General features: G+C 48.7%; 1 protein-coding gene and 1 long non-coding RNA gene across 4 annotated transcripts in view; one reads left to right on the forward strand and one right to left on the reverse strand.

The window, feature by feature from the left end:
• LOC140419580 (uncharacterized) overlaps positions 1-27,392 on the forward strand; it is a 33,385-nt gene that overhangs the window by 3,644 nt on the left and 2,349 nt on the right. The gene's annotated exons all lie outside the window — the stretch shown is intronic.
• LOC140419573 (uncharacterized) lies at positions 241-10,719 on the reverse strand. Of its 2 annotated transcripts, XM_072503497.1 has the most exons (3): positions 10,563-10,719; positions 9,284-9,399; positions 241-1,704 (listed from the first exon to the last, which is right to left on the reverse strand). In XM_072503497.1, the coding sequence occupies exon 3, from the start codon at positions 1,587-1,589 to the stop codon at positions 384-386; it is 1,206 nt and encodes a 401-aa protein (XP_072359598.1). In that variant the 5' UTR covers positions 1,590-1,704; positions 9,284-9,399; positions 10,563-10,719; the 3' UTR covers positions 241-383. The 2 variants fall into 2 exon arrangements, with proteins under 2 accessions (XP_072359598.1, XP_072359599.1); XM_072503498.1 differs by lacking the exon at positions 10,563-10,719 and having other exon boundaries at positions 9,277-9,370.

The raw sequence follows: 27,392 nt of genomic DNA on the forward strand, positions 1-27,392 counted from the left end.
AGAGAAAGATGTGGGTTCAGGGCTCGGGAAAGGATGACATTTAGAGACAGTTTGGTCCGGTGGGCTCGTTGAAGGGAGGGAAGCAGCAGAGGCGGCTGATCGGATTTACTCAATCTCAGTCACAAAGAAGCTCCTCACACTTCTTGTTGGAGGTGAGGATGGAAGAGACGGGAGAGCGAGATTACTTCAAAAGGAACTAACTTGTGTCAGAGTAATTAAAAAGTTTCAGCACACTGCGTATGTCACACAAATCTAATTTATTTGACTTTTAGCCAGAATATTAGCCCCTGTAAATGGGCTGGATTTTGTTATCAGCAGAAAGAGACCCAAATGAACATGGTTCAGTCCTGAATGTGAGGAACAGCAAAATCCAATCACTGTTGTTATTTGTGGCCTCGTTGGTGTTTCAGCAGGAGGGATGAAGTGGCGAATCCCTTCCTACACTTGGAACAGGTGAACGGTCTCTCCCCAGTGTGAACTCGCTGGTGCTTCTGCAAGGCGGATGACTGAGTGAATCCCTTCCCACACCAGGAGCAGGCGAATGGCCTCTCCCCAGTGTGAATTCGCTGATGTGCAGTGAGATGAGACGATTGTCTGAACCCAGTCCCACAGTGAGAGCACCTAAACGGTCTCTTGTCAGTGTGAACACGTTGATGGCGCATCAGTTCCCCAGAACGTTTATAACAATTCCCGCAGTCTGGACAATGAAATGGTCTCTCATCAGTGTGAATTCGCTGGTGATTCAGAAGTTCGGATGACTGAATGAATCCCTTCCCACACTCTGAGCAGATGAATGGCCTCTCCCCAGTGTGAGTTCGCTGATGTACAGTGAGATGAGACGATCGTCTGAACCCAGTCCCGCAGTGAGAGCACCTAAACGGTCTCTCGTCAGTGTGAACACGTTGATGTTGTAACAGTTCCCCAAAACGTTTATAGCACTTCTCGCAGTCTGGACATTGAAACGGTCTCTCCCCAGTGTGAATTCGCTGATGCTTCTGCAGGTCGGATGACTGAGTGAATCTCTTCCCACACTTGGTGCAGACGAATGGCCTCTCCACTGTGTGAGTTCGCTGATGTACAGTGAGGTTAGATGATCGTCTGAACCCAGTCCCACACTGAGAGCACCTGAATGGTCTCTCGTCAGTGTGAACATGTTGATGGCACATCAGATCCCCAGATCTTTTGTAGCATTTCCCACAGTCTGGACATTGAAACGGTTTCTCATCAGTGTGAACTAGCTGGTGACTCACCAAGTGGGCTGAAATAGTAAATCCTTTCCCACATGTGGAGCAGATGAATGGTCTCTCCCTGGAGTGAAGTCGCTGGTGTGTGGACAGAGCGGATGGCTGAGTGAATCCCTTCCCACACGTGGAGCAGATGAATGGTCTCTCCCCAGTGTGACTGCGTCGATGAGTTTCCAGCTGGGATGGGACAGTGAATCCTTTCCCACAGTCCGCACATTTCCACGGTTTCTCCTCAGTGTGACTGCATTTGTGTCTTGTGAGGCCTGATGATTGACTGAATCCTCGTCCACACACACAACACGTATACGGCTTCTCCCCACTGTGAACGATGCTTTTTCCTTCCATGTTCAAAATCTCATGATATTCAGAAATGATAAATTGAGGACGCTGTCAGACCCTGATGTGATGCTTGGTTTGTGTTTCCGGATCTTGAAGTCTCACCTTCGAACACCCTGTGAAACTGATTTAAAACAGAAAATAGGGAGTGAGAGAGAACCCACAAAAACACAAAGGCAGGTTGTGAAATTGAGCTGAATGAATCTGGTCATTTCAAGGGACCATAAAAACAGCTGGATTGTTGTAAAAACCCAAATGGTTTCTTTGGGAGGAGAGAGGAAGAGGTGAGGAGGGATTTTGTATATCTACAAGACATATTAAGAGAGTAGTTGGCAAAGCAAATTCGACCTTGAGCTTCATAACTGACACAGAAACTATGCTTCTGGTGGCACAGTGATTAGCACTGCTGCCTCACAGTGCCAAGTTCAATTCTGGCCTTGATGACCGTCTGTGTGGAGTTTGCACTTTCTCCCCGTGTCTGCGTGGGTTTCCACCCGGTGCTCAGGATTCCTCCAACAGACCAAAAAATAATGATAATAATAATCACTTATTGTCACAAGTAGGCTTCAATGAAGTTACTGTGAAAAGCCCCTAGTCGCCACATTCCGGCGCCTGTTCGGGGAGGCCGGTACGGGACTTGAACCCGCGCTGCTGGTCTTATTCTGCATTACAAGCCAGCTTTCTTAGCCAACTGTGCTATACCAGCCCCAAAGCCCCTAGTCGCCACATTCCGGCGCCTGTTTGGGGAGGCTGATAGGGGACAAGTTAGATCGATTGGCCTTGATAAATTGCCCCTTAGTGTCCAGGGATGTGCAGGTTTGGTGGGGCTATGGGGTTACAGGGACAGGGTAGCGGTGTGGGCCTAGGCAGGGTGCCCTTTCAGTGAATCAGTGCACACTTGATGGGCCGAATGGCCTCCTTCTGCACTGTAGGAATTCTATGGTTCTAATTCTATTCTATGAATCTTTATAAAGCTCTGGTCACCACTCTTCAGGAAGGATGTGAAGGTTCTTGGAGAAGGTGTAGAGGAGATTTACCAGAATGGTTCCAGCAAAGGAGGTTGAGGGGAGATTTGATTCAGGGACACAAGATTATGCCAGGTTTCGATCGGGTGGACAAAGACACTCTGTTTCCATTCACTGATCGTACAAGCAGCCGGGACACAGATTCAAAGTTTTGGGTAAAACCTGGATTGAACTATATAAGATGCTGACGGGTCTTGACAGGGTGGATGTGGAGAGGATGTTTCCTCTTGTGGGAGAATCTGGAACAAGGGGGTCACTGTTGGAAAGTGAGGGGTCACCCATTTCAGATGGGGATGAGGATTTTTTTTTTCGCTCGAGGGTTGTAAAAGAGGGGGTGGCACAGTGGTTAGCGCTGCTGCATCACAGCACCAGGGACCCAGGTTCACGCCTGACCCTGGATGACTGTGTGGAGTTTGCACATTCTCCCCTTGTCTGTGTGGGTTTCTTCCGGGTGCTCCGGTTTCCTCACACAGTTCAAAGATTTGCAGGTTAGGTGCTAAATTGCCGCCTCTTCTCCAAGGATGTGCACGTTGGGTGGGATGTGAGGATGGGGCAGGGTGGGATGGGGGGGGGGTTTCGGAGGGTTGGTGCTGACTTGGGCTCCTTCTGCACTGTGGGGATTCTATGACTTAGATCTTGCGTCCTTAAAACGCAGTGGAAGTCGAGTCCTTGAATATTTTTAAGGCAGAGATGGATAGATTCTCGATAAGCAAGGGGGTGAAAGGTTATCGGGGTCGGCAGGAATATGGAGTTGAGGTTAAAATTATTGTATAATGGAGCAGGCTCGAGGAGCCGACTCCTAGTTTGTGTGTAAGGAGCAGGCTCGAGGGGCTGACTTTAGTTTGTGTGTAAGGAGCAGGCTCGAGGGGCCGACTCCTAGTTTGTGTGTAAGGAGCAGGCTCGAGGGGCAGACTCCTAGTTTGTGTGTAAGGAGCAGGCTCGAGGGGCCAGCTCCTAGTTTGTGTGTAAGGAGCAGGCTCGAGGGGCCGACTCCTAGTTTGTGTGTAAGGAGCAGGCTCGAGGGGCTGACTTTAGTTTGTGTGTAAGGAGCAGGCTCGAGAGGCTGGCTCCTAGTTTGTGTGTAAGGAGCAGGCTCGAGGGGCCGAGTGGCCTGCTCCTAGTTTGTATGGAAGCATGCAAATACAGCATGCGGTAAAGAAGGCAAATGGGCTGCACGATGGCGCAGTGGTTAGCACTGTTGCCTCACGTCACCAAGGACCTAGGTTCGATCCCGGTCCTGGGTCACTGTCCATGTAGAGTTTGCGCATTCTCCCTGTGTCTGTGTGGGTCCCACCCCCACAACACAAAGATGTGCAGGGTAGGTAGATTGGCCATGCTAAAATTACCCCTTAATTGGGACAAAAAAGAATTGGGCACTCTAAATTTATATTTTTAAAAAACCTATAACATTCTAACAGGGCGAGACAGATTAGATTCAGGAAGGATGTTCCCGATGGTGGGTGTGTCCAGAACCCGGGGTCACAGTCTGAGGATACGGGATAGCACGGGCAGCACAAGTGGCTAGCACTGTGGCTTCACAGCGCCAGGGTCCCAGGTTCGATTCCCTGCTGAGTTAATGTCTGTGCGGAGTCTGCACGTTCTCCCCGTGTCTGCGTGGGTTTCCTCCGGATGCTCCGCCTTCCTCCCACAGTCCAAAGATGTGCAGGTTAGGTGGATTAGCCACGCTAAATTGTCCTTCGTGTCCAAAAAGGTTAGGAGGGGTTATTGGGTTACGGGGATTGGGTGGAAGTGAGGATTTAAGTGGGTCGGTGCAGACTCGATGGGCGAATGGCCTCCTTCTGCACTGTATGTTCTATGTTCTATGACAGACCATTTAGGACAGAGGTGAGGAGAAATGTCTTCACCCAGAGAGTGGTGAGCCTGTGGAATTCATCACCACAGGAAGAATTGAGACCAAAACATTGCATGTTTTCAAGAAGTAGTTAGATACAGCACTGAGGGTGAAGGGGATCAAAGGATCTGGGGGAAAGCGGGATTAGACTATTGAGCCCAATCTGCTCTGATCGTAATGAATGGTGGAGCAGGTTCGAAGGGCCAAATGGTCCCCTCCTGCTCCTATTTTCTATGTTGCTCCGTATCTATGCATGTAAATGGTCCAGGAGGTATGAGGAAGAAGGTTTTTACACAGCCAGTGGCAATTACCTGAACCTTGCTGCCTATGACAGAGCAGAAATAGACACCAATGAATGATTTTGTTAAAAATTGGATAGAAACCTGAGAGAAATAAAGCTGTTAGGATACAGGGATAAAGCAGGAGAATGATACTGACTGGATTGTTCCAGATAATAACAGTAATCTTTATTAGTCTCACAAGTATGAATGTTTGAGGTGAGGGACGCCGTCAGTGTCCCTGCTGATTTCACTGGTGGGAAGCGCACCCATCTTCAGCTCCTCAGAAACCGCGTTAAGGAACTGGAGGTGGAGCTGGATGAACTTCGGATCATTCGGGAGGCAGAGGTGGTCATAGAAAGTAGCTTCAGGGATGTAGTTACTCCGAAGAATCAAGACGGTGACTGTGAGAGGGGCTGGGAGGAAGCAGTCAGTGCAGGATCCCTCTGTGGTCGTTCCCCTCAGTAACAAGTATACCGTTTTGGATACTGTTGAGGGGGACGACCTACCAGGGGTAAGCCACGGTGAACGGATCTCCAGCGCTGAGTCCGTCCCTGTAGCTCAGAAGGGAAAGAGGGAGAGCAGGAGAGCAATAGTTATTGGGGACTCGATAGTTAGAGGGACAGATAGACGGTTCTGTGGCAGCGAAAGAGACTCACGGATGGTATGTTGCCTCCCGGGTGCCAGGGTCCATGACGCCTCGGACCATGTTTTCAGAATCCTTAAAGGGGAGGGGGAGCAGTCACAAGTTGTGGAACACATCAGTACCAACGACATAGGTAAGAGAAGGGACGGGGATTTAAACCAGGAACTAAGGGAGCTAGGGAGGAAGCTGAGAGCCAGGACAAACCATGTTGTCATCTCTGGTTTGTTGCCGGTGCCACGTGCTCGTGAGGTGAGGAACAGGGAGAGAGTGCAGATAAACACGTGGCTGCAGGGATGGTGTAGGAGGGAGGGTTTCAGGTACGTGGATAATTGGAACACATTCTGGGGAAGGTGGAACCTGTACAGACAGGACGGTTTGCACCTGAACCAGAGGGGCACCAATATCCTGGGAGGGAAATTTGCTACGGCTCTTTGGGGGGGTTTAAACTAATTTGTCAGTGGGCTGGGAAAACGAGCTGTAGTCCAGAAGCCAGTGTTGAGAGTAGTGAGGTCCTGAGGAGGGTATCAAGGTCGCAGGAGTGTACCGGCAGACAGAAAGATGGGTTGAGGTGTGTCTACTTCAATGCAAGGAGCATCCGGAATAAGGTAGGTGAACTTGGAGCGTAGATTGGTACTTGGGACTACGATGTTGTGGCCATTTCGGAGACATGGTTAGAACACGGACAGGAATGGTTGTTGGAAGTTCCGGGGTAGAGATGTTTCAGTAAGAGTAGGGAAGGTGATAAAAGAGGTGGAGGAGTAGCATTGTTAATCAACGATAGTTTAACGGCTGCAGAAAGGCAGTTTGAAGGGGATCTGCCTACTGAGGTAATATGGGTTGAAGTTAGAAATAGGAAAGGAGCGGTCACATTGTTGGGAGTTTTCTATAGGCCCCCAAATAGTAATAGAGATGTGGAGGAAGAAATTGCAAAACAGATTATGGATAGGTGTGGAGGTCTCAGGGTAGTTGTCATGGGTGACTTTAACTTTCAAAATATTGATTGGAACCCTCTATAAGTCGATCAGTTCGGATGGGGCAGTTTTTGTACAGTGTGGATAGGCCGACAAGAGGGGGGGCCACATTGGATTTGATACTGGGTAATGAACAGGGCCAAGTGTTAGATTTGTTTGTGGGAGAGCACTTTGGAGATAGTGACCACAATTTGGTGTCTTTCATTATTGCAATGGAGAGGGATAGGGCCAGACGGTAGGGCAAGGTTTATAATTGAGGAAGGGGTAATTATGATGCGATTAGGCAAGAATTAGGGAGCATAAGATGGGAACAGAAACTGTCAGGGAAAGGCACAAATGAAAAGTGGAGCTTGTTCAAGGAACAAATACTGCGTGTCCTTGATAGGCATGTCCCTGTCAGGCAGGGTGAAAATGGCCGTGTGAGGGAACCATGGTTCACAAAAGAGGTTGAATTTCTTGTCAAGAGGAAAAAGGAAGAGTGTGTAAGGATGAGAAAACAAGGTTTAGTAGGGTCGCTTGAGAGTTATAAGGTAGCAAGGAATGAGCTGAAAAAAGGGCTTAGGAGAGCTAGGAGGGGGCATGAGAAGTCCTTGGCAGGTCGGATCAAGGAAAACCCCAAGGCATTTTACTCTTATGTGAGAAATAAAAGAATGACCAGGGTGACAGTAGGGCCTCTCAAGGACAGTAGTGGGAACTTGTGCATGGAGTCAGAAGAGATAGGTGGGGCGTTGAATGAATACTTTTCTTCAGTGTTCACAAAGGAGAGGGACCATGTTTTTGGGGATGAGAGTGTGATACAGGCGGGTAGGCTGGAGGAGGTAGATGTTCTGAGGAAGAATGTATTTGCAATTTTGAAAAACCTGAGGGTCGATAAGTCCCCTGGTCCAGATGGGATATATCCAAGGATTCTTTGGGAGGCAAGGGATGAGATTGCTGAGTCTTTGGCTTTGATCTTTGGGTCCTCACTGTCCACGGGGTTAGTGCCAGAGAGTGTTGAATGTTGGTCCTCTGTTCAAGAAAGGGAATAGGAATGACCCTGGTAATTGTAGGCCAGTTAGTCTTACTTCGGTGGTCGGTAAGATAATGGAAAAGGTCCTGAAGGATAGGATTTTTAACCATTTGGAAAGATGCAGCTTAATCCGGGATAGTCAACACGGATTCATGAAGGGTAGGTCTTGCCTCACAAATTTGATTGAATTCTTTGAGGAGGTAACGAAGTGTGTAGATGAAGGTAGAGCAGTTGATGTTGTATACATGGATTTTAGTAAGGCGTTGATAAGGTTCCCCATGGTCGGCTCATGAAGAAAGTAAGGAGGTGTCGGATAGAGGGAAATTTGGCCAATTGGATAAGTAACTCGCTATCACATAGAAGACAGAGGGTGGTGGTGGATGGAAAATTTTCAGACTGGAGACCAGTTACCAGCGGTGTACCACAGGGATCAGTGCTGGGTCCTCTGCTATTTGTGATTTTTATCAATGACTTGGAGGAGGGGGCTGAAGGGTGGGTCAGTAAATTTGCTGATGACACCAAGATTGGTGGAGTAGTGGATGAGGTGGAGGGCTGTTGTCGGCTGCAAAGAGACATTAATAGGATGCAGAGCTGGGCCGAAAAATGGCAGATGGAGTTTAACCCTGATAAGTGCGAGGTGATTCATTTTGGTAGAAAAAATTTGAATGCGGATTACAGGGTCAATGGCAGGGTTCTGAGGAATGTGGAGGAACAGAGAGATCTTGGGGTTCATGTCCACAGATCTCTGAAGGTTGCCACTCAAATGGATAGAGCAGTAAAGAAGGCTTATAGTGTGTTAACGTTTATTAAAGGGGGCTTGAGTTTAAGAGCCGCGGGGTTATGCTGCAACTATACATGATTGTGTGAGACCACATTTGGAGTATTGTGTGCAGTTCTGGTCACCTCATTATAGGAAGGATGTGGAAGCATTGGAAGGGGTGCAAAGGAGATTTACCAGAATGCTGCCTGGTTTGCAGAATAGGTCTTATGAGGAAAGGTTGAGGGAGCTAGGGCTTTTCTCTTTGGAGTGGAGGAGGCTGAGAGGTGACTTAATGGAGGTTTATAAGATGATCAGGGGGACAGGTAGAGTGGACGTTCAGAGACTATTTCCTCGGTGGAGGTAGCTGTTACAACGGGTATAACTATAAGATTCAGGGTTGGAGATATAGGAGGATTTCCGAGGTAGGTTCTTTACTCAGAGAGTGGTTCGGGGGTGGAATGGACTGCCTGCTGTGATAGTGGAGTCGGACACTTTAGGAACTTTCAAGCGGTTATTGGATAGGCACATGGAGCACACCAGAATGACAGGGAGTGGGATAGCTTGATCTTGGTTTTGGACAATGCTCGGCACAACATCGAGGGCTGAAAGGCCTGTTCTGTGCTGTACTGTTCGATGTTCTATTGTTACATTAACACTGCAATGAAGTTCCTGTGAAAAGCCCCTTGTCGCCACATTCCGGCACCTTTTGGGTAGACACAGGGAGAATTCAGAATGTCCAATTCACCTAGCAAGCACATCTTCCGGGACTTGTGGGAGGAAACCGGAGCACCCGGAGGAAACCCACGCAGACACGGGGAGAACGTGCAGACTCCACCCATTCAGTGACCCAAGCCGGGAAATAAACCGGGTTCCCTGGTGCTGTGAAGCAATGGTGCTACCATGTCGATTAGAGAGCTGGCATGGACCGAATGCTTTTCTCTGTCCCACAATTACAGATTTTTTTGTGCAATCTAGTTTTGTAATTTAACCCCGGGGGGTTCAGATAAATCTGTGCTGCACTCCCTCCGAGGCCATTCTATCCTTCCTCAGGTTTGTTGTCCAGAACTGAACACAGTTCTCCAGGTTTGTGAATCTCGGGGCTTTTCTAATCACAGTGAGACCTGAAATCTTCACTCACAGACAGAACAGACAAACCTTTTACCTTCCACACCCAGATGCTGCTGATATTCAGTTTCTGATGAACTGAGTGACTCTGTCAGATTGCAATGTGACGTTTGGTTTGCATTTCCCGTCTGTTAAACCTCCACTTCCAGTATCCTGTAAATTTACAGAAACCTCACTGTCAGTTTAGGATAGAAATTCACAACATTCGCTCCTCGCCAACTTTGATTAAATGTATTCCTGGAGGTTTGATCACATGACCCAGCCCCCATCCTCCAGCCATTAATCGGTCAACACATCCATCCTTGTGACACACTGCCTTCCTCGGCCAATTGGGAAGCAAAAGGACTCATTACCTCACAGGACAGTGTTTGACTGTCAGCCAATCAACCTTTATCCCATTTTCAATAATTTATATCCGCTGAAGAGAAATGTTCAAAAAAATATTTTTTACTATCCTAATCATTTTCCAAAGATCCAAAAATATTTTCCACTGTCCTAATGATTTCCTAAGTATGAATCTCACCGAGACAGAAGGTAAAATTTGAATTCATTGCAAGTCTACTGATGACCATGAAACCATTGTCAATTGTTGTAAAGACCCATCTGTTCACTCATGTCCTTCAGTGAAGGAAATAATCTATCCTTACCTGGTCTGGCCGACACGATTCCAAACCACAGCAATGTGGTTGACTCTTTAAATGCCCTCCGAGATGGCCGAGCAAGCCACTCAGTTCAAGGGAAATTAGGGATGGGCAATAAATGTTGACCCAGCCAATGACTTCCACAAATTGTCAAAATAAAATTTGGGGGCAGCACAGTGGGCTATCCCTGATGGCTCACGGCGCTGAGGACCCTCGGTTCGATCCCTGCTCTGGGTCACTGTCCTTGTGGAGTTTGCACATTCTCCCCATGTTTGCATGGGTTTTACCCCCACAACCCAAAGATTTGCAGGGTAGGTGGATTGGCCAGACAAAATTGCCCCTTAATTGGAAAAAATGAATTGGATACTCTAAATTTATGAGAAAAAAAAATCAAAAAAATAAAATCCTGGAGACTCCAGTCAGTGAATCCGGGAGAGTTGGCATCCAGCTCGCAGCGCATGCGCCCTGCGGCACCTTGTCCATTGTAAAGATGGCGGCCGGTAACCCAGGCCTGTTACCGCTCAGCCCTCAGTCTATAGAGAAAGTGCCAAAGCCCCAACATTCACCAGCTCTAAGGACACACCTTAGCTCCCTTTCCAATCTGAAAGCAGCCTGAGCTGGATTTACATTCCCCTTAATTCATCATTGCTGGGTGATAATCCTGTACTTCCTTACCTCACACCACTGTGACAGCACCTTCACTACACAGACTGCAGCAACTGACCAAACATCACCTTCCCAGTTATTCCTGAAGGCACCGCCTTCTCAACCTGGCCGCTTGCCTGAGGTGTGGTGATCCTCAGGTCACATCACCACCGGTCAGCTCTCTCTCCCGGGACCAGGCCCTGGTTCACAGCCGCCATCTTGGGGAAACAGAGCGCATGCGCTGGCGTCTTGTTGATGCAACAGGACCCTGAAGGCCCTGGGCGGGCCCTGAAGGTTTCTGTTCCCAGCGGGTCCTAGTGCCCATTGAAGCTGGACAACTCGAACCAATCATCATATTGAGATCTGACGGTGTCACTCAATTCATTACGACCTAAAAAGCACAAACTTTCAATGTGTTTGTTCTGTCTGTGGGCAAAGATTTCAAATATCAGTGTGACTGGAAAAGCACCGACACACACACAGCACATACCCGAGCGAGAAAGTTCCAGTGAACTAACTGTGGAAGGAGATTTAACCAGTTTCACAGCCTGAAAGAACACCACACCATTGACAGCAAGGAAAGACTGTACACGTGTTCTGTGTGTGGACGAGGATTCAACTGATCATTGGATTGGATTGGATTGGATTTGTTTATTGTCATGTGTACCGAGATACAATGAAAAGTATTTTTCTGCGAGCAGCTCAACAGATCATTAAGTACATGAAAAGAAATGGGAATAAAAGAAGATACATAATAGGGCAACACAAGGTACACAATGTAACTGTGTAAGCAGCGGCATTGGGTGAAGCATACGGAGGTGTAGTGTCAATGAGGTCAGTCCATAAGAGGGTTGGTTAGGAGTCTGGTAACAGCGGGAAGAAGAGGACTTCTGGTGGCGGCTATGAAGGAGTAAGTCACACATTTGCTGGCTCCCACTCGAGTCAGCATTTTGGACCTTTACCCCCAATTTTCTACCGGACTTGAATTGTAAAACTGATGACAGAGGCAATTGTGTACTGAATTCCCACATTGGTGAATGGAGAGAAGGACTAGACGTGCTCGTCAAGGCAGAAACAGAAAGACAGAGAAGGCTTGGGCTGAAGCTGCAGCAGGAGACAGCATGGCGGAGGACCGGACCTCTGGTTTGTCGACCCAGCAGTCTCTGGAGCAGCTGATGCAAGTTATTCAGGAAGGCTTTGCTAAGCGGAAAATGGACTGCTTGGACCCGATAAAAGAGTCAATTGAGCGGCTGGAGCTTAGATTGGACACCCAAGATTGGGCGATCCAGAAGGTAGAGAAGGCACTGGCTGAACAGGAGGAACATCAAACTGCAGTGGAGTTGGAGGTGGGGATGCTGAGAGACCAGCAGAAGCAGCCCCTGGAGAAGGTGGAGGACCAAGAGAATAGGTCTCGCCGGCAGAAATTGAGAATTGTTGGGCTCCCGGAGGGGTCTGAAGGAGTGGTTGCTGGGGCATACATCGCGGACGCTGGGGCATACATCGCGGACATGTTTGAGAAGCTGCTGGGGGATGGGACATTCCCCCGACCCTTGGAGGTTTAGCACACTGGGCTAAATCGCTGGCTTTTACAGCAGACCAAGGCAGGCCAGCAGCACGGTTCAATTCCCATACCAGCCTCCCTGAACAGGCACTGGAATGTGGCGACGAGTGGCTTTTCACAGTAACTTCATTTGAAGCCTACTTGTGGCAATAAGCAATTTTCATTTTCAGGTGGAGAGGGCTCACAGAGCGCTCGCGAGGAAGTCATGAATGGGAGACCCCCAGAGGGCAATGGTGGTGAGATACCACAGGTGCTTGGATAAGGAGCACATTCTACAGTGAGCCAAGCAGACACGGAGCTGTAAGTGGGACAACAGTATCCTGCGGATCTATCAGGACCTGAGTGTGGAGGTGGCCAGGAGAAGAGCAGGCTTCAACCAGATCAGCTCGATCCTTTTTAAGAAAAAGGTGAAATTCAAACTGTTGTATCCGGTCCGACTTCGGGTCACGCATGAGGAGCAGCACTTTTATTTTGAGTGGCCCGAGGACGCGCTGGACTTCGCGAAAAGGAAAGGACTGGTGGTGGACTGAGAACTTTTGAACTTTGCTGCAATGTTCATGTTTTTTTTTGGCTTTTCTGTTCTTCTTTTAAAAAAAAGTTTCTTGTTTCTCGTTTTATGGAAGCTGTTTGTAATGCATTTTGCATTGATTTGGGACCAGCGGTAGAGCTGAGTGAGTTAAGGTTTTCATTTGCACTGTTGGGGATGGAGGTATGCTTGTTTAGATTTTGGTGTTTTCTGTCGGGCAATTGTGTGGGGATTGTATGACATTGGAGTTTGTTTGTATGAGCAAAGGGAGGGTGGGGAGGGAACAATAGGTGGGAGACTATCCAGCGCCAGGGATGGGGCCACCAAGCGAGCTGGGCGGGTTTGCTCACGAAAGCGCAGTGGTGGGTGTGCATATGTTCGGTTTATTAAAGAATTTGGGTTACAGAGTGTGGTTACTTGGGGGAGGGAGGGGGTGAATGTTCTGCTGACGAAGGAGGGATTTGGGCTAAGGAACAGAGAGGAGGTTGGGGATGGAGGCTGTCTGGGGGCGGGCTGGTGGAGGCATGGAGCATGGGCTGCAGGTGGGCCCAAAAAAGGGGATGGCTGATCGGTGAAAGGGGGAGGCAATGAGCCCCCCAACTAGGCTGATCACCTGGACTGTTCGAGGGTTATGTGGGCCGGTCAAGAGGGCATGTGTGTCGCACATCTTAGGGGACTGAGGGTGGATGTGGTAATGTTGCGGGAGATGCACCTTAGAGTAACTGATCAGATTTGATTGAGGAAAGGCTGGGTCAACCAGGCCTTCCACTCGGGACTAGACTCAGAGACTGGAGGGGTTGCGATCCTGATCAATAAGCGGTTGGTGTTTGAGGCGGGTAGAATAGTCTCAGATGTGGGAGGTCGGTACATTATGGTCTGTGGGAAACTGGAGGGGGTGCAGGTGGTATTAGTAAATATGTACGTGCCAAATTGGGATGATGTGAAGTTTATAAAGAGGCCGCTGGGGAAGATACCGGACCTGGACTCGCAAAGTTGGTCATGGGAGGGGATTTCAACATAGTTATTGACCCTGGCTTGGACCAGTCAAGCTCTAAAACGGGCAGGGTGCCAGCAATGGCAAAGGAACTAAAGGGTTCATGGAGCAGATGGGGGGGGGGGATCCATGGAAATTTTGGGCAGCCGAGGGTGAAGGAGTTCTCCTTCTACTCACACGTGCACAGAGTGTACTCCCGGATTGACTTCTTTGTTTTTGAGTAGGTGAGTAGGTCCTTATTGACAGGGGCGGTGGACACAGGGTACTCGGTGATCACAATCTCAGACCATGCTCCACACTGGGTTGACCTGCAGGTTAGTAAAGACAGTAACCAGTGCCCACACTGGAGGTTAGATGTGGGAATTTTGGCCGACGAAGGGGTGTGTGAGTGGCTGAGGAAATGTATTCAGAATTACCTGCAGGTCAATGACATGGGGGAAATTTAAGCAGCAATGGTCTAGGATGCAATGAAGGCAGTGGTCAGAGGGGAGCTGATCTCGTTACGGGCCCAGAGGGAGAAGGTGGACAGAGCAGAGACGGGCCGACTGGTAAAGGAGATACTACAGATTGATAGGAGGTATGCGGAGACCCCAGAGGCAGGGCTTTTAAGGGAATGGCGGAGGCTACATCGGAGTTCAGCTTGTTAACCACAGAGAGGGCGGTGGAGCAGCTGAGAAAGGCGAGGGGGGCGATCTATGAGTATGGAGAGAAGGCCAGCAGAATGCTTGCACAGCAGCTTAGAAAGAGGGAGGCAGCCAGGGAGATAGGGAAAGTAAATGACGGAGATGGGAACCTGTTTGGAGATTCAGCAGGGGTGAATAAGGCGTTCAGAGATTTCTACAGTAGGCTGTATAGATCGGAACCCCCAGCTGGGACGGAGGGGATGAGGCACTTCTTGGAGGGACTGCATTTCCCAAAGGTGCACGGGGAGCTGGTAGAAAGGCTGGGGGCCCCGATTGGGTTGGAAGAGATAGCGGAGGGTCTGAAGGCCATGCAGTCGGGTAAAGCCCTGGGGCCAGACGGGTACCCAGTGGAGGTTTATAAAAGATTCTCTGGGATATTGGGGCCGGTGTTGTTGAGGATGTTCAATGAGACAAAGGAAAGAGGGGTGCTGCCCCCGACGTTGTCACAGGCCACGATTTCGCTGATCCTTAAGCGGGACAAGAACCCGGAGCTGTGTGGATCCTACAGGCCGATCTCCCTGTTGAATGTGGATGCCAAATTGCTGGCCAAAATTTTGTCCTCCGGGATTGAGGATTGAGTTCCTGACGTCATTGGGGAGGACCAGACGAGGTTTGTTAAGGGTAGGCAGTTGGTGGCCAATGTAAGAAGGTTGTTAAACGTGATCATGATTCCCCCGGAAGGTAGGGAGTTGGAGGTAGTGATCGCAATGGATGCAGAAAAGGCCTTTGATCGTGTAGAATGGGATTATCTGTGGGAGGTACTGGGATGGTTCGGATTTGGGCAGGGTTTTATTGACTGGATCAGGTTGCTGTATAAGGCTCCTGTGGCAAGTGGACCGATGAATAGGACAACATCGGACTATTTTAGACTGCACAGAGGGACGAGACAGAGATGTCCCCTTTCCCCACTGTTGTTTGCGCTGGCGATTGCTCTGAGAGCCTCAAGGGGCTGGTCCGGGGGGGGGGGGGGTTGGAGCACAGAGTCGCGCTCTATGCAGATGCTCTGCTTCTGTATGTATCGGACCCAATAGAGGGGATGGAAGAAATTATGAGGATTCATGGGGAATTTGGCCAGTTTTCGGGGTATAAGCTAGATATGGGGAAAAGTGGGATGTTTGTGGCCCAGACGAGAGGTCAGGAGAGGCGATTGGGGGAGCCGCAGTTTAGATTGATAGGGGGAAGCTTTAGGTCCCTAACCATTGAAGTGGCGCGGGAATGGGACCGGCTGCATAAATTAAATTTGGCCCGGCGAGTAGACCAAATGAAGGATGATTTCCGAAGGTGGGATGCACTTCCGTTGTCACTGGCTGGGAGGGTGCAGATGGTGAAGATGACAGTCCTCCCAAGATTCGTGTTCATGTTTCAATGCCTCCCCATCTTTATTCCGCGGTCCTTTTTTAAATGGCTCAACAAAGTGATCACTGGCTTTGTTTGGGCGGGCAAGAGCCCACGAGTAAGGAAGGTAATGCTTGAGCAGAGCCGGGGAGAGGGCAGGCTGGCGCTGTCAAATTTTAGTAACTATTACTGGGTGGCGAATATAGCCATGCTCAGGAAGTGGGTGGTGGGGAGGGATCGGCATGGGAGCGAATGGAGATGGCTTCATGCAAGGGCACCAGTCTGGGGGCATTGGTAACTCCGCCTCTGTCATTCCCGCCGGCACGATACTCCACTAGCCCCGTGGTGGTGGCGGCCCTGAGAGTCTGGTGGCAATAGAGGAGACATGTGGGAGCAGAGGGAGCATCGGTCTGGTCCCCAATCTGTAATAGTCACCTGTTTGCCCCGGGATGTATGGATGGGGGGTTTCGGATATGGTGGAGAGCAGGGATTGAGAGGATGGGGGATATGTTTATAGAGGGGAGCTTTCCGAGTACGAGGGCACTGGAGGAGAAGTTTGGGTTGGCGAGGGGATACAAATTCAGGTATCTGCAGGTGCGGGACTTCCTACGTAAAGAGGTGTCAACCTTCCTGCTCCTACCGCTAAGGGGAATTCAGGACAGGATAGTTTCCAGAGGATGGGTAGGTGAAGGGAGCGTCTCTGACATTTACAAGGAACTCATGGGGTCAGAGGAGATGCAGACCAAGGAGCTGAAGTGCAAGTGGGAGAAGGAGCTGGGAGGAAAGATAGAGGATGGTCTATGGGCAGACACGTTGAGTAGAATCAATGCGTCCACAACATGTGCCAGGCTCAGCCTGATACAATTCAAGTTCGTTCAGTCGGGCTCACATGACAGTGGCCCGGATGAGCAGATTTTTTGGGGTGGGAGACAGGTGTGCAAAATGTGCGGGAGGACCAGCGAACCATGTCCACATGTTCTGGACATGTCTGAAGCTTAGGGTATTTTGGCAGGGATTTGCAGATGTCATATCCACGGTGTTTAAAACGAGGGTGGCATTGAGTCCAGAGGTGGCGATTTTCGGAATGTCAGAAGACCCAGGAATCCAGGAGGAGAAAGAGGCAGACGTTCTGGCCTTTGCTACCCTGGTTGCCCGGAGACGGATATTATTAGCTTGGAGGGACTCAAAGCCCCCGAAGTCAGAGACCTGGCTAGCGGACATGGCTAGCTTCCTCTGTTTGGAGAAAATCAAGTTCGCCCGGAGGTGGCAACCGTTCGTCGACTTCTTCGTGGAAAATTGATCATCAGCAGAAGGGTGACAGTTAGTTTAGCTTAAAGTAGGGGGTTATTAAAGGTGGGACCTGTAAGGGCGGGTGACGGCTTTTGCACTATGTATATAGTTTCATGTACATTGTTTATTTTGTTACAACACCAAAAAATACCTCAATAAAATGTTTAATTTTAAAAAACAGCGGGAAGGAGCTGTTTTTGAGTCTCTCCGTGCGTATTCTCAGCCTTCTGTATCTCCTGCCCGATGGAAGAAGTTGGAAGAGTGAGTAAGCCGGGTGGGAGGGGTCTTTGATTATACTGCCCACTTTCCCAAGGCCATGAGAGGTGTAGATGGAATCAATGGATGGGAGGCAGGTTTGTGTGATGGACTGAGCTATGTTCACGACTCTCTGAAGTTTCTTGCGATCTTGGGCCGAGCAGTTGCCATACCAGGCTGTGATGCAGCCAGATAGGATGCTTTCCATGGTGCATCTGCAAAGGTTTGCAAGACTAAATGTGGACATGCTGAATTTCCTTAGTTTCCTGAGGAAGTTTAGGCGCTGTTGTGCTTTCTTGGTGGTAGCGTCAACATGGGTGGACCAGGACAGATTTTTTGAGATGTGCACCCATAGGAATTTGAAACTGCTAACCATCTCCACCTCGGCCCCGTTGATGCTGACAGGGGTGTGTGTACAGTACTTTGCTTCCTGCAGCCAATGACCAGCTCTTTAGTTTTGCTGGCATTGAGGGATAGACTGTTGGTTTTGGAGCTTTGATATGAGCTTGGCTGGGATTATGGTGTTGAAGGCGGATATGTAGTCAATAAATAGGAGACTGATGTCGGAGTCCTTGCTGTCGAGATGCTCGAGGGATGAGTGTAGGGCCAGAGAAATGGCATCTGCTGTGGACCGGTTGTGACGGTATGCGAATTGCAGTGGATCAAGGCGTTCTGTGAGTATGGAGGCGATGCGCTTCATGACCAACCTATCGAAGTACTTCATTATGACTGAAGTCAGGGCCACCGGTTGGTAGTCATTGAGGCACGCTGCCTGGTTCTTCTTTGGCACCGGTGTATGATGGTGGTCTTCTTGAAGCCACTCTGGACAGACACAAGGACACTGGCACCATGGAGAAACCATGGAAACGTAGGGATTGTGGGAAGAGATTCAGATCCCTGTCTGTGCTGGAAACTCATCAATGGAGTCACACCGGGGGAGGCCATTCATCTGCTCAGCATGTGGTCAAGGATTCACTCAGCTATCCAACTTACATAAACACCAGAGAACTCACACCGGCAAGAAACTGTTCATCTGCTCTATTTGTGAGAAGGGATTGTCAACTAACTGACCTCACTTCAAACCGACTTCTTCACTCTGACTTGAGGCCGTTTAAATGCTCCAGCTGGGAAAAGAGCTTTAAAAGTAACAAGCTTTTGCTGACTCACCGGCGAATTCACAGTGGGGAGAGGCTATTCACCTGCTCCGTGTGCGGGAAGTGATTCACTCATTCAGCCTACTGAAACACCACCAAATTCACACCGGGGAGAGACCATTCACCTGCTCCGTGTCTGGGAAGGGATTCACTCAATCATTCAGCCTGCTGAAACACCAGATTACACCGGGAAGAGACCATTCACTGCTCTGTGTGTGGGAAGAGATTCACTCAGTCATCCATCCTGCTGATTCACCAGTGGGTTCACACTGGGGAGAGACCATTCATTTGCTTCATGTGTGAGAAGCGATACACTCAGTTATCCCAGTTTCAGAGGCGGTGTATAGGGGAGATGGTGGCGTAGTGGTCTTGTCGCTGGGCTAATGATCCAGATACCCAGGATAATGACCTGTGGACCTGGGTTCGAAGATGATTGGGCCTAGGACACTACCCTGAGGAACTCCTGCAGTGATGTCCTGTAGCTGAGATGATTGACCTCCAAACACCACAACCATTTTCCTTTGTGCCAGATATGACTCCAGTAAGTGGAGAGTTTCCCCCCTGATTCCCATTGACTCCAGTTTACCTAGGGCTCCTTGATGCCATACTCTATCAAATGCTGCCTTGATGTCAAGGGCAGTCATTCTCACCTCTCACATTCAGCTCTTGTGTCCATGTTTGAACCAAGGTTGTAATCAGGTTAGGAGCAGATTGACCCTGGCGGAACCCAAACTGAGCATCCAAGAGAAGGGTATTGCTGAGTAAGTGCCACTTGATCGCACTACTGATGACTCCTTCCATCGCTTTGCTGATCATGGAGAGTAGATTGACAGTGTGATAATTGGCTGGATTGCATTTGTCATGTTGTATACAGGACACACCTGGGCAATTTTCAACAGTGTAGATGCTAGTGTTCTAGCTGTGCTGGGACAGCTTGGCTAGGGGTGCGGCAAGTTCAGGAGCACAAGTCATCAGTACTATTGTCCCTATATTGTCAGAGCCCATAGCCTTTTCAGTATCCAGTGCCTTCAGCCGTTTCTTCATATCACGTGGAGTGAATTTATCGGCTGAAGACTGACATCTGTGATGCTGGGGCCCTCCGAAGGAGACTGAGATGGATCATCCACTCGGTACTTCTGGCTGATGATTGTTGCAAATGCCTCAGCCTTGCCTTTTGCACGTATGTGCTCCGCTCCTCCATCATTGAGGATGGGGGTATTTGTGGAGCCTCCTCCTCCAGTGAATTGTTTAATTGTCCACAACCATACGTGACTGGATGTGGCAGAACTGCAGAGTTTGGATCTGATGTGTTCGTTATGGAACCGTTTAGCTCTGTCTATTACTTGCTGCTTATGCTGTTTGGCACACAAGAAGTCCTGTGTTGTAGCTTCACCAGGTTGACACCTCATTTTTTGGTATGTCTAATGTTGTTCCTGGCATGTTCTCCTGCACTCTTCATAGAACCAGTGTTGATCCCCTGGCTTGGTGGTAATGGTAGAGTGGTGGCCATGAGGGTGGCAGGTTGTGGTTGAATACAATTCTGCTGCTGCTGATGGCCCACATAGCCTCATAGACGCCCAGTTTTGAGTTTCAAGATCTGTTCGAAGTCTATCCCATTTAGCACAGTGGTAATGCCACACAACACGATGGAGATAATATCCTCAATCTGAAGACGGGACTTTGTCTCCACAAGGACTGTGCGGTGGTCACTTCTACTGATACTGTCATGGACAGATGCATCTGCAGCAGGCAGATTGGTGAGGATGAGGTCAAGTATGCTCTTCCCTCTTGTTGGTCCCCTCACCGCCTGCTGCAGTCCCAGTCTAGCGGCTATGTCCTTTAGGGCCCGGCCAGCTCGGTCTGTGGTGGTACTACCAAGACACTCTTAGTGATGGACATTGAAGTACCCCTCCCAGAGCATAATCTGCTCCCTTGCCACCCTCAGTGCTTCCTCAAAGTGGTGTTCAACATGGAGGCGTACATCATTCATCAGCGGATGGTGGCCGGTACATTGTAATCAGCGGATGGTGGCCGGTACATTGCCCATATTTAACCTGAAGCCGTGGGACTTCATGTTGTCTTCATGTTCTCAACAGAGTCCATGTTGAAGACCCCCAGGGCATCCCCTTCCTGAATGTATACCACTGTGCCGCTGTCTCTGCTGGATCTGTCCTACCGGTGAGACAGGACATACCCAGGAATGGTAACAGTGCTGTCTGGGACATTGTCTGTGAGGTATGATTCTGTGAGTATGACTATGTCAGGTTGTTGCTTAACTAGTCTGTGAGGCAGCTCTGCCAAGTTAAATATAGTCTTAAACTCAAAGTTAAAACGTATCTTGGCAAATATATTCCCAGAGGTTTGGGAAAGTTTTCAGAAAAAAAACAATAGATGAGCAAAAACAGGGAGGACATATACCATGAGGATAAACTAGGAAGTAATATAGAAATGGACAGCAAGAGTTTCCTTAAATTCTTAAAAATGAAGAGAGGCACTGAAGTGGACGTCGGTTCCTGAGAGAATGAGACTGCGGAAATAATGATGGGGAGTCAGGAAATGGCAGAGGAGTTAAATAAATACTGTGAGTCAGTCTTCACGGTAGGAGACAGTAATAGCATTCCACAAATACTAAATAATCAAAGGCAAAAGGGGAAGGCAATAAACACAATAACTAGACCGGAGAAAAAGTATTCTGGAAACGAATGGAGCAAAAGTCTGCTATGTTCCTGGCCTGACGGGTTGCATCCCAGGATAGTAAAGGAAGTAGCTGCAGAGATAGTGGATGCCCTGGTCAAATTCTTGACAAGTCCCGAAGGATTGGAAAACTGCTAATGCAACATCGTTATTTAATAAAGGAGGGAGACAAAAAACAATAACGATAGGCTAATAAACTTAACATCTGTCATCGGGAAAATGTTAAGAGCCCATTATAAAGGATGTAATAGCAGAACATTTTGAAAAGCATAATATCATCAAACAAAGTCAGCATGGCTTCATGAAGGGGAAATCATGTTTGAAACATTTTTAGAAATTTTTGAGGTGGTAACAAGCAGGATAGATGACGGGGAGCCAGTAGATCTAATACACTTGGATTTCCAAAAAGTGCTTGATAAGGTACCACACAACCGGCTACATAATAAGATAAGAGCTCATAGTGTTGGGAAACTGACCAAGATAATGCACGTTCTCCCCGTGTCTCCGTGGGTTTCCTCCAGGTGCTCTGGTTTCCTCCCACAAGTCCCGAAGACGTGGTTGTTAGGTGAATTGGACATTCTGAATTCTCCCTCAGTGTACCCAAACAGGCGTTGGTGTGTGGCGACCAGGGGGTTTTCACAGTAACTTCATTGCAATGTTAATGGAAGCCTACTTGTGACAATAATTATTACTATTATAAAGGACAGGAAATTGGGATAAGGGGGCATTTTCAGAATGGCAACGTAACTAGCGGAGTGCCGCTGGGATCCATACTGGGGCCACAGTTATTTACCATATATATTAATGACTTGGACGAGGGAAGCGAATGCACTTTTGCAAACTTTGTGGATGACACAAAAATAGGTGGGAAGTCTACACACGGCTATAAACAGGTTAGTTGAGTGGGCAAAAACTTGAGAAATGGAATATAATGTAGGAAACCGAAAATGTATGCACTTTGATGGGAAGAATAAAGGAGTTGAATATTATTCAAAGTGAGAAAGACTACAGAAAACTGCAGCACAGAGGGGCCTGGGGGTCCTCGGGCATTAATCACAAAAGCTGGCGTGCAGGTTCAGCAGGGCATTGGGAAGGTAAATGGAAGGTTGGCCTTTATTTCAAAGGGAATGCAGCATAAAAATAGAGAAGTCCAGCTGGAATTATACAAGGCAATAGTTAGACCACACTTGGAATACTGTGAACAACATTAGTCCCCTTTCCTGAGGAAAGATATGCGGGCATTGGAGACAGTCAAGAGAAGGTTCACTAGGTTAGAACATAGAATATAGAAAAATACAGCACAGAACAGGCCCTTCGGCCCACGATATTGTGCCGAACCTTTGTCCTAGATTAATCATAGATTATCATAGAATTTACAGTGCAGACGGAGGCCACTCGGCCCATCGTGTCTGCACCGGCTCTTGGAAAGAGCACCCTACCCAAGGTCAACACCTCCACCCTATCGCCATAACCCAGTAACCCACCCAACACTAAGGGCAATTTTGGACACTAAGGGCAATTTATCATGGCCAATCCACCTAACCTGCACATCTTTGGACTGTGGGAGGAAACCGGAGCACCCGGAGGAAACCCACGCACACACGGGGAGGCGGTGCAGACTCCGCACAGACAGTGACCCAAGCCGTAATCGAACCTGGGACCCTGGAGCTGAGAAGCTATTGTGCTATCCACAATGCTTCCGTGCTGCCCTTAAGAACAAATTAATCTACACTGTATCATTCTACCATGATCCATGTACCTGTCCAATAGCCGCTTGAAGGTTCCTAATGTTTCCGACTCAACTACTTCCACAGGCAGTGCATTCCATGCCCCCACTACTCTCTGGGTAAAGAACCTACCTCTGACATCCCCCCTATGTCTTCCACCATTCACCTTAAATTTATGTCCCCTTGTAATGGTTTGTTCCACCCGGGGAAATGTTCTCTGACTGACTACTCTATCTATTCCCCTGATCATCTTATAAACCTCTATCAAGGCACCCCTCATCCTTCTCCGTTCTAATGAGTAAAGGCCTAGCACCCTCAACCTTTCCTCGTATGACATACTCTCCATTCCAGGCAACATCCTGGTAAATCTCCTTTGCACCTTTTCCAAAGCTTCCACATCCTTCCTAAAATGAGGTGACCAGAACTGTACACAGTACTCCAAATTTGGCCTTACCAAAGTTTTGTACAGCTGCATCATCACCGCACGGCTCTTAAATTCAATCCCTCTGTTAATGAACGCTAGCACACCATAGGCCTTCTTCACAGCTCTATCCACTTGAGTGGCAACTTTCAAAGATGTATGAACATAGACCCCAAGATCTCTGCTCCCCTACATTGCCAAGAACCCTACCGTTAACCCTGTATTCCGCATTCATATTTGTCCTTCCAAAATGGGCAACCTCACACTTTTCAGTGTTAAACTACATCTGCCACTTCTCAGCCCAGCTCTGCATCCTATCTATGTCAATTTGCAGCCGACAACAGCCCTCCTCATGATACACAACTCCACCAATCTTCATATCGTCTGCAAATTTACTGACCCACCCTTCAACTCCCTCATCCAAGTCATTAATGGAAATCACAAACAGCAGAGGACCCAGAACTGATCCCTGCGGTATGCCACTGGCAACTGGGATCCAGGCTGAATATTTGCCATCCACCACCACTCTCTGACTTCCAGCGGTAAGCCAGTTCATTATGCAACTGACCAAATTTCCCGCTATCCCATGCCTCCTTACTTTCTGCATAAGCCTACCATGAGGAAACTTATCAAATGCCATACTAAAATCCATGTACACTACATGCACTGCTTTAACTTCATCCACATGCTTGGTCATCTCCTCAAATAATTCAATAAGGCTTGTAAGGCAAGACCTACCCCTCACAAATCCGTGCTGACTATCCCTAATCAAGCAGTGTCTTTCCAGATGCTCAGAAATCCTATCCCTCAATACACCTTCCATTACTTTGCCTACCACCGAAGTAAGACTAACTGGCCTGTAATTGCCAGTGTTATCCCTATTCCCGTTTTTGAACAGGGGCACGGCATTCGCCACTCTCCAATCCCCTGGTACCACCCCTGTTGACAGTGAGGACGAAAAGATCATTGTCAATGGCTCTGCAATTTAATCTCTTGCTTCCCATAGAATCCGTGGATATATCCCGTCAGGCCCGGGGGACTTGTTTATCCTCAAGTTTTTCAAAATGCCCAACACATCTTCCTTCCCAACATGTATTTCCTCGAGCTTACCAGTCTGTTTCACACTGTCCTCTCCAACAATATGGCCCCTCTCATTTGTAAATACTGAAAAAAGTACTCGTTCAAGATCTCTCCTATCTCTTCAGACTCAATACACAATCTCCCGCTACTATCCTTGATCGGACCTACCCTCGCTCTAGTCATTCTCATATTTCTCACATATGTGTAAAATATCTTGGGGTTTTCCTTGATCCTACCCGCCAAAGATTGTTCGTGCCCTCTCTTAGTTCTCCTAATCCCTTTCTTCAGTTCCCTCCTGGCTATCTTGTATCCCTCCAGCGCCCTGTCTGAACCTTGTTTCCTCAGCCTTACATAAGTCTCCTTCTTCCTCTTGACAAGACAGTCAACCTCTCTTGTCAACCATGGTTTCCTCACTCGACCATCTCTTCCCTGCCTGACAGGGACATACATATCAAGGACACGGAGTACCTTTTCCTTGAACAAGTTCCACATTTCACTTCTGTCCTTCCCTGACAGCCTATGTTCCCAACTTATGCACTTCAGTACTTGTCTGACAACATCGTATTTACCCTTTCCCCAATTGTAAACCTTGCCCTGTTGCACGCACCTATCCCTCTCCATTACTACAGTGAAAGTCACAGAATTGTGGTCACTATCTCCAAAATGCTCCCCCACTATTAAATCTGCCACTTGCCCTGGTTCATTCCCAAGTACCAAATCCAATATGGCCTCCCCTCTGGTCGGACAATCTACGGACTGTGTTAGAAAAGCTTCCTGGACACACTGCACAAACACCACCCCATCCAAACTATTTGATCTAAAGAGTTTCCACTCAATGTTTGGGAAGTTGAAGTCACCCGTGACTATTACCCTGTGACTTCTGCACCTTTCCAAAATCCGTTTCCCAATCTGTTCCTCCACATCTCTGCTACTATTGGGGGGCCTATAGAAAACTCCCAACAAGGTGACTGTTCCTTTCCTATTTCTGACTTCAACCCATACTACCTCAGTAGGTAGATACTCCTCGAACTGCCTTTCTGCAGCTGTTATACTATCTCTAATTAACAATGCCACCCCCCCCACCTCTTTTACCACCCTCCCGAATCTTATTGAAACATCGAGAACCAGGGACCTCCAACAACCATTTCTGCCCCTCTTCTATCCAAGTTTCCATGATGGCCACCACATCGTAGTCCCAAGTACCGATCCATGCCTGAAGTTCACCCACCTTATTCCTGATGCTTCTTGCGTTGAAGTATACACACTTCAACCCATCTCCGTGCCTGCAAGTACTCTCCTTTGTCAGTGTTCCCTTCCCCACTGCCTCACTACACGCTTTGGCGTCCTGAATATCGGCTAACTTAGTTGCTGGACTACAAATCCGGTTCCCATTCCCCTGCCAAATTAGTTTAAACCCTCCCGAAGAGTACTAGAAAACCTCCCTCCCAGGATATTGGTGCCCCTCTGGTTCAGATGCAACCCGTCCCGCTTGTACAGGTCCCACCTTCCCCAGAATGCGCTCCAATTATCCAAATACCTGAAGCCCTCCCTCTTAGACCATTCCTGCAGCCACGTCTTCAACTGCACTCTCTCCCTATTCCTAGCCTCGCTATCACGTGGCACCGGCAACAAACCAGAGATGACAACTCTGTCTGTCCTGGCTTTTAACTTCCAGCCTAACACCCTAAACTTGTTTATCACCTCCACACCCCTTTTCCTACCTACGTCGTTGGTACCAATGTGCACCACGACTTCTGGCTGCTCCCCCTCCCCCATAAGGATCCTGAAGACATGATCCGAGACATCCCTGGCCCTGGCAACCAGGAGGCAACATACCTTCCGGGAGTCTCGCTCGCGACCACAGAATCTCCTATCTATTCCCCTCACCATTGAATCTCCTATTACTATTGCTTTTCCATTCTCCCCCCTTCCCTTCTGAGCCCCAGAGTCAGACTCAGTGCCAGAGACCTGGCCGCTAGGGCCTTCCCCCGGTAGGTCATCCCCCCCCAACAGCATCCAAAACGGTATACTTGTTTTGAAGGGGAACGGCCACGAGGGATCCCTGCACTGTCTGACTGTTTGTTTTCTTTCCCCTGACTGTAACCCAGCTACTCTTGTCCTACACCTTGGGCGTGGTTACCTCTCTGTAACTCATCTCGATAACCCCCTCTGCCTCCCGGATGATCCGAAGTTCATCCAGCTCCAGTTCCCTAACACGGTCTCTAAGGAGCTGGAGTTGGGTGCATTTCCCGCAGGTATATTCAGCGGGGACACTGGTGGTATCCCTCACCACCCACATCCTACAGGAGGAGCATGCAACTGGCCTAGCCTCAATCCCCTCTTACCTTACAGAATATAGCTGCCCTGTGGACCAACTGGACCTCCGCCCTCCGACTCTGCTCCCAGTCAGTTGCACTCTCTGTAAACCCCTGGCTCCCTTCTCGCTCTTTGAGGAAATGTAGGAAACAAAATGAAAGGAGCACCTTACTCCCTCCTCATCCAACTCCCTCAGCCACCAAACTCTCACTATAGCACTCAAATGCACCAAATTCAGCACTCAGTGCAAACAAAGTCTGCACTGTCGGTGGATCACTTTTATACTGTGAATCTAGCCTCTGAAAACTGGCCTAATCCAATTAACTAACGGTTCGTCCCGGATATGGAGAGATTTTCTGATTAGAAGAGGTTGAGTTGTTTGGGCCTGTACTCATTGGAGTTGAGACGAATGAGAGGTGACCTTTTTGAGACATAAGCATTCTCAGGGGGGTTGACAGGGTAGATGCTGAGAGGATGTTTCCTCTTGTGGGAGAGTCCAGGACCAGAGGGCATAATCTCAAAGTAACGGGTCTCAAATTTAAGACAGACATGAGGCGACATTTCTTCTCTCAGAGCGCAGTGAATCTGTGGAATCCTTTAGCTGTGCAATCATCCTGTCGCTGGAGTTTAACCAGAAAAAGGCAAAGGTGAAGATGTGTTTACCCGGATGGACCGCTTGGTGGCGCAGTGGCTCTTTCACGGAGGGGCCTTGAGTTCAGACACATCCCAGACAGGACTGGTGAGAAATATCTGTCTGGGAAAGGGGAGAAAACTGGATAATCGGGGAAATGGAGCGGTGCCGATTGGCCTGAGAGAAAGGATTC

Source organism: Scyliorhinus torazame, chromosome 5 (genome assembly GCF_047496885.1).
Source record: "Scyliorhinus torazame isolate Kashiwa2021f chromosome 5, sScyTor2.1, whole genome shotgun sequence".
In the NCBI taxonomy this organism is placed as follows: Eukaryota; Metazoa; Chordata; class Chondrichthyes; order Carcharhiniformes; family Scyliorhinidae; genus Scyliorhinus; species Scyliorhinus torazame.